This window comes from Pseudochaenichthys georgianus, unplaced genomic scaffold (assembly GCF_902827115.2).
Source record: "Pseudochaenichthys georgianus unplaced genomic scaffold, fPseGeo1.2 scaffold_1765_arrow_ctg1, whole genome shotgun sequence".
Lineage (NCBI taxonomy): Eukaryota > Metazoa > Chordata > Actinopteri > Perciformes > Channichthyidae > Pseudochaenichthys > Pseudochaenichthys georgianus.
The window spans coordinates 5,562-12,500 of NW_027262542.1; the positions used below are offsets into that span (position 1 = coordinate 5,562).

General features: G+C 37.4%; 1 protein-coding gene across 1 annotated transcript in view; it reads right to left on the reverse strand.

Moving 5' to 3' along the window:
• Nucleotides 1-2,483: 2,483 nt before the first annotated feature.
• The window catches only part of LOC117441522 (unconventional myosin-Ic-like), a gene marked incomplete at its 5' end in the record, with an annotated part of 19,306 nt that continues 14,850 nt past the window's right edge, over nucleotides 2,484-6,939 (reverse strand). Inside the window, 4 exons of the mRNA XM_034077603.2 lie at nucleotides 2,484-4,616; nucleotides 5,175-5,274; nucleotides 6,590-6,687; nucleotides 6,822-6,892. Of these exons, the coding sequence (XP_033933494.1) occupies nucleotides 4,590-4,616; nucleotides 5,175-5,274; nucleotides 6,590-6,687; nucleotides 6,822-6,892 (296 nt within the window). The remainder of the gene's footprint in view (nucleotides 4,617-5,174; nucleotides 5,275-6,589; nucleotides 6,688-6,821; nucleotides 6,893-6,939) is intronic.

A 6,939-nucleotide genomic window follows, 5' to 3' on the forward strand; every position in this document is an offset into this window, starting at 1 on the left:
GAACACAGGTGAACAGCTGATAGTGGTGGGGCTAAAGAGGGGCTGCTGTGTTTATATACATATCTTTATCTCTATTGGACATTGTAGTTACACTGCTTATATTTTACAAGTATCTTATATATTATTTTATTATGTAATATTAAAACACATTCTTTATATTTAATTTAGTTATATATTTATATTTAAAACATATCATATATATTATTCTGAAATGGACCAATCTGCACAACGACTACTTTCACTGTCTTTCACTATATTTTGATGAGAATACTTTTCTACTTTCACTTGAGGAACATTTTGAATGCAGGACTTTTACTGTACAGAGTATTCCTACACTCTGGTACTTCTACTTTTACTCAAGTACAAGATCTGAGTACTTTACTTTTACTCAAGTACAAGATCTGAGTACTTCTACTTTAACTCAAGCACAAGATCTGAGTACTTCTACTTTTACTCAAGTACAAGATCTGAGTACTTTAATTTTACTCAAGTACAGGATCTGAGTACTTTTACTCAAGTACAAGATCTGAGTACTTTACTTTTACTCAAGTACAAGATCTGAGTACTTCTACTTTAACTCAAGCACAAGATCTGAGTACTTCTACTTTTACTCAAGTACAATATCTGAGTACTTTAATTTTACTCAAGTACAGGATCTGAGTACTTTTACTCAAGTACAAGATCTGAGTACTTCTACTTTTACTCAAGTACAAGATCTGAGTACTTCTACTTTTACTCAAGTACAAGATCTGAGTACTTCTACTTTTACTCAAGTACAAGGTCTGAGTACTTTACTTGTACTCAAGCACAAGACCCGAGTACTTCTACTTTTACTCAAGTACAAGATCTGAGTACTTCTACTTTTACTCAAGTACAAGATCTGAGTACTTCTACTTTTACTCAAGAACAAGATCTGAGTACTTCTACTTGGACTCAAGTACAAGATCTGAGTACTTCTACTTTTACTCAAGAACAAGATCTGAGTACTTCTACTTTTACTCAAGAACAAGATCTGAGTACTTCTACTTTTACCTAAGAATAAGATCTGAGTACTTCTACTTTTACTCAAGAACAAGATCTGAGTACTTCTACTTTTACTCAAGTACAAGACCTGAGTACTTCTACTGGAGTAACATTTTGCAGTGTCTTCGCTGCAGCAGCTCCTTCAGAACACTTAGTCCTAAAGCCATAAAAGACTTGATTGTCTGTTTTAAAAGTTATATTCTTATGTTTGGGGGAAACAAAAAGAGTTCCAAAGTTATTAGAAGTCTGTGAATTGCTATCAAACAAGTCCTTCCTCCTTGTTTTCTATGTTCTTTCCTCCTAATGATTGTGCCTGCAGGCTTTACATCCGTCCCGTCTCTCACGCCGTTCTCCCGCGGCTTCATGACAGAACATTCCTGGAAAGAAAAGGGGAGGCTCTCAGAGGAAGGGAAGCAAGCAAAACAAAGTGAGAGATGTATTTCACTCTGAGGGCGCCCCCTGCTGGCTGCTTTAGGCAAACTGCAGGTGTACATTTCCCAACCAAACCTTCAAATTGTAGAACAGACTTTGATTGGCATCTCAAAGAGGATTTATTTAACACAAACACTTTCAAACGCCTCCAACAAAAGCACAAACACAACATATAGTTGGAGGAATGGTTATTTTGAAGGTTCCCAGTGAATGTACAACTCAAAATGTAGTCTTCTTAAAGGTGGGGTAGGTACGTTTGAGAAACCGGCTCGAGATCGCTGGAATTTGAAAATACACAACTTCCTTATAGAGCCCCTCCCCCAACACACACGAACGCGCACATGACCAATGAGGGCACGAGATAAGTTCGTGCCCCGATGGAAGGCTGACAGGCAGGAAGGCCGCCGGCTAAACGGATTGGATGTACTTTTTACAGTATCACGGCTTCTACAGATGACATTTTTTAATGGATTTGTTGTCAAAGCACTTCAGATATTCATTGCTGTCGGGATGTGAAGAGCATTCCATGGAACATAACAAAAAGTGTATCTCGAGCCGGTTTCTGAAACTTACCTACCCCACCTTTAAAGCAACAATTATCCAATGAGAAGTTGATGTCACTAAAAAAACAAAAGATATAATCCAAGAGAAACAAGGCCTTAGAAAAATGTCAGATCTACGAAACATTTCAGTAGAAAAAAAAGACTTCCATAAAATAAGTCAGAGTTCAGAAGAATTCAGAAAACTACCAAAAAGGTCGCAATTCAGAAAAAAGACAAATTTATTTATGAAAATACAGAGCCATGAAAAATCTGCGAAAAAAGAAAGAATTAAGAAAAAAAATCAGAATTATGATTTTCTTTTTTATTATCTAATCGTCCATAATAACAAAACATCACAATTGATCAAATCTTATTATTTTTCAGGCAAAACATAGTTGTGTACATATGATATGTAGTGTAGTAGACGTTACACTACATATCGTTAAATATAGACGTTAAAGGTGTCATGAAAAAAATAACAACACATTTTAATTTCTCAAATTTATTTTCAAATCTTTAGTATCTCATCTTTTAGTGTGTTTGTATAATCATACATTGGTTTGGTGCATACAGTAAGTCAGGAGTGCATCAGTGATTCAAAACACAGGAGCATGTTTAGTTTCTTTATCTCATAACTCCACATAAATCTGCAGTTTCTTTATCAAACAAGGCACAGGAACACGTTTGCATCGAAGCTTTTCCTCTCATTTATAACACAAACTGTACATATAGATCTCCCTCCTGAAAAACAACAATATAATAATATCATCATATAAATCATACAACACAGAATCACTAGAAATCAAAAATCTTTGGCTAGTTCTTTTTAAGTGCAGAGCCGTGCACAGAGGAAGTCACGTCGTCGAGAACAAAAAATAACTTGGCAAAATGTTCGAGCTCCTCTTCAAAGTTTTTAATTTGAAACTTTAAGAGGATCAGTCTCTGGTCAACGCTAGACGGAGAAATGTTCTGCAGGAAACCTTCATCTGAACTGCTGGGATATTTTTAGTGTATTGTAAGTATTTCAGATTTTTTTTTTTACCAGGTTTGGTGCGGAAGTATTTGAATAATTTCTTTAACTTTTTATAGTGTAGAAACATTTTACTAAAATATTTAACTTTTTATAGTGTAGAAACATTTGTCTAAATTATTTAACTTTTTATAGTGTAGAAACATTTTACTAAAAATATTTAACTTTTTATAGTGTAGAACCATTTGACTAAAATATTTAACTTTTTATAGTGTAGAAACATTTTACTAAAAATATTTAACTTTTTATAGTGTAGAAACATTTTACTAAAAATATTTAACTTTTTATAGTGCAGAAATATTTTAATATGATATTTTATTACTATTTTTAGTATTGCATAACAAGAGGACATTTTCTACCCTGAAAATCGTGGTATAATATTTTCTGGTATCAAAGGAACAGTTTAATATATTTGTATGTGACATTCGAGCTGCATTTTTCATGCAAGAAAATGTCTCTAAATGCTGTTTTCAGCCTCTCAAATATGACGTTTTTTGTCTTGATTTAGTCTATATAATAACACAGATTTCCTAAAATAAAATAACAACATTACAGATCATCAAAAATCACCATGTTTTTGGCATTTCAATATTGACTCATTTGGTCAAAAAATATGATAATTGATTGTCTGCACAAATCACAAATCGGAACATATCACATCTATCCCCGACTTAATATGGCTTTAAATTGAGTTTTAGTCGCACTTTTTGGTACAAATGCTTTTCAAATACAGAGAAAGATATTGAATATTAATCTAAAGTAAAAACATCAGAGCAGTTCAGTGTCAGGTGAGGGGGGGGGGCAAAGCAGGGAGGAAAGGGGGAAAAATTCAGGGTATTAATCTAAACTGAACTCGACTCATTCTCCCGTTGAGTGTCATGGTTTTCATCCGTTAATATCGAATAAATTAGTCAAAAAAAAGAAGGAAAGGCACGTCTTTCAGCTTCCTGTTCGCCTTCCGCTCGCCGTCTCTCACATGCTTTTACTCTTCAGGTTCTTGTAGTGAATCCCACAGAATCTCTTATTCAAAACACAAGGATCCCTTCGACCCCAGACCCTCTACTCTGCCCACCTTCAAAAGCAAGCCCCAGTTAGAAAAGTTGAAAGTAAATAAAGTTTCATTTGAGGCAAGAAACGAACCCTGGATTTCATCGACGACTTCTCCTCTTATTCTGACACCTTCCCTCATTGTTTTCATGGTCAAGTTCCCAAAAATAAAGCACATTAAACACGCGGTGCGAGAAAAACGCACCGCGATATTTGTTATTCCTTGGCCTCGTATATAAAATCAGAAAATATTCAAACAGCAACAGTATTAACGCCCCAAAAATATAATATATAAACATAAATATATCAATTAGTTTGCTGGATTTGTATTTTTTTTGTCTTTTCTGTTATTGGAAGCACATTCCACCTGTAGTGACAGCTGGCGTCTGATTGGAGGAGGGGTGTGTGTGTGTGTGTGTGTGTGTGTGTGTGTGTGTGTGTGTGTGTGTGTGTGTGTGTGTGTGTGTGTGTGTGTGTGTGTGTGTGTGTGTGTGTGTGTGTGTGTGTGTGTGTGATCATCTGGAGTTCAGTCTTGGAGCCGTCTGGATTCAAAGAAGAAAAAAAACGGCATGTCAAATTATTGATTTTATACATTTTTATTATGGCTTTTGATTATTAGTGATAACACAGAATTAGCTATTTACACATTTTATTGTTTGCATTTTATCTATTGAAGCGAAACCATTTCTTTTGTAAATTAAATCAAATGTAAGAATGTAATATTTCATTAGATGTTGCCACTCATTCAGCTTCGTGCTATTGGTGCCGATATTTTATATTTTCTGCCAAACATTCAACAGTTTTTGGTTTATTTCACAAGAGATTTCACATTTTTTTGATTTGGGAAATGGACTGTACTATAAAGCGCTTTGTCAGGTCTTTACGACAACTCATAAAGCCTCTGAGTCCTGAAGCCTCTGAGTCCTGAAGCCTCTGAGTCCTGAAGCCTCTGAGTCCTGAATACTCAGAGCCCAGATTTTTTTTTTTCAGATCCAACTCTGGTGCTATCAATTCAGACTAAGAAGGACATCTGAGGTGTCGACATTTGAGCTTTAGGTAATGTAAACATGCTCTAACGGAGGAAATTCATTTCGACTCACCACAGACAGGTGGCCATTCTTGGCTTTGGCCACCAGGAGTTCTGATCCGGGCGTGAAGTCGATGATCCCCTCCTTCCCCTGAGCCACGCTGTACTTTATACTGAGAGAAGAAGAAGAGGGTTAGTGGGTGAAGAGGATGCAGTGAGAAGGAGTGGAGATGTATTACTTTAAAGAGTCCTCTCCTGCTGATGTTCAGGTGTGTATCAGTATGTAGTGTCTCTACTTTAAAGAGTCCTCTCCTGCTGATGTTCGGGTGTATATCAGTATGTAGTGTCTCTACTTTAAAGAGTCCTCTCCTGCTGATGTTCAGGTGTATATCAGTATGTAGTGTCTCTACTTTAAAGAGTCCTCTCCTGCTGATGTTCGGGTGTATATCAGTATGTAGTGTCTCTACTTTAAAGAGTCCTCTCCTGCTGATGTTCAGGTGTATATCAGTATGTAGTGTCTCTACTTTAAAGAGTCCTCTCCTGCTGATGTTCAGGTGTATATCAGTGTGTAATGTCTCTACTTTAAAGAGTCCTCTCCTGCTGATGTTCAGGTGTATATCAGTATGTAGTGTCTCTACTTTAAAGAGTCCTCTCCTGCTGATGTTCAGGTGTATATCAGTATGTAGTGTCTCTACTTTAAAGAGTCCTCTCCTGCTGATGTTCAGGTGTATATCAGTATGTAGTGTCTCTACTTTAAAGAGTCCTCTCCTGCTGATGTTCAGGTGTATATCAGTATGTAGTGTCTCTACTTTCTGATGTTCAGGTGTATATCAGTATGTAGTGTCTCTACTTTAAAGAGTCCTCTCCTGCTGATGTTCGGGTGTATATCAGTATGTAGTGTCTCTACTTTAAAGAGTCCTCTCCTGCTGATGTTCAGGTGTATATCAGTATGTAGTGTCTCTACTTTAAAGAGTCCTCTCCTGCTGATGTTCAGGTGTATATCAGTGTGTAGTGTCTCTACTTTAAAGAGTCCTCTCCTGCTGATGTTCAGGTGTATATCAGTATGTAGTGTCTCTACTTTAAAGAGTCCTCTCCTGCTGATGTTCAGGTGTATATCAGTATGTAGTGTCTCTACTTTAAAGAGTCCTCTCCTGCTGATGTTCAGGTGTATATCAGTATGTAGTGTCTCTACTTTAAAGAGTCCTCTCCTCTGATGTTCAGGTGTATATCAGTATGTAGTGTCTCTACTGGGACATGTCTCCCTGCTTTAATGTGCTTTAAAACTCTTTATTTGCTGCAGCACCTCTTTTCACCCTCTGTCTGAAACCAGAGCCCAGTCTGCTCTGATTGGTTAGCTGGCCGGCTCTGTTGTGATTGGTCAACCTCAGGGATTTCAGCCTCTGCAGACCAAACCCTACACAGTGTGACACCCCAGGAAACCCCAAAGTAGGGCCTCTTTAAGTCTCTCTGTGAAGCTCTGCGTCTCACCTGCCCTGGATGATGTTGATGCTGTTGATTTTGTCCGAACAGATCGCGATCTTGGTCAAAGTCTCGATCACATGATCGCTCTGCAGAACCACGTCTCCCTGGGAACACACACACACACACACACACACACACACACACACACACACACACACACACACACACACACAGTCAAAGACAGCTACAACAGATTATAAACCTTCATATATGTCTATATAATATCCTCTCTGTTCACCTTCTGCTTGTTGTCCTCACTGGGCACGTGCAGGACGAACACGCCGTCACTGAGGGAGCTGACGGAGATACCTGCGGGTGAAAACATTTATTACGGTTATATTAGTTGAGAAATTGGA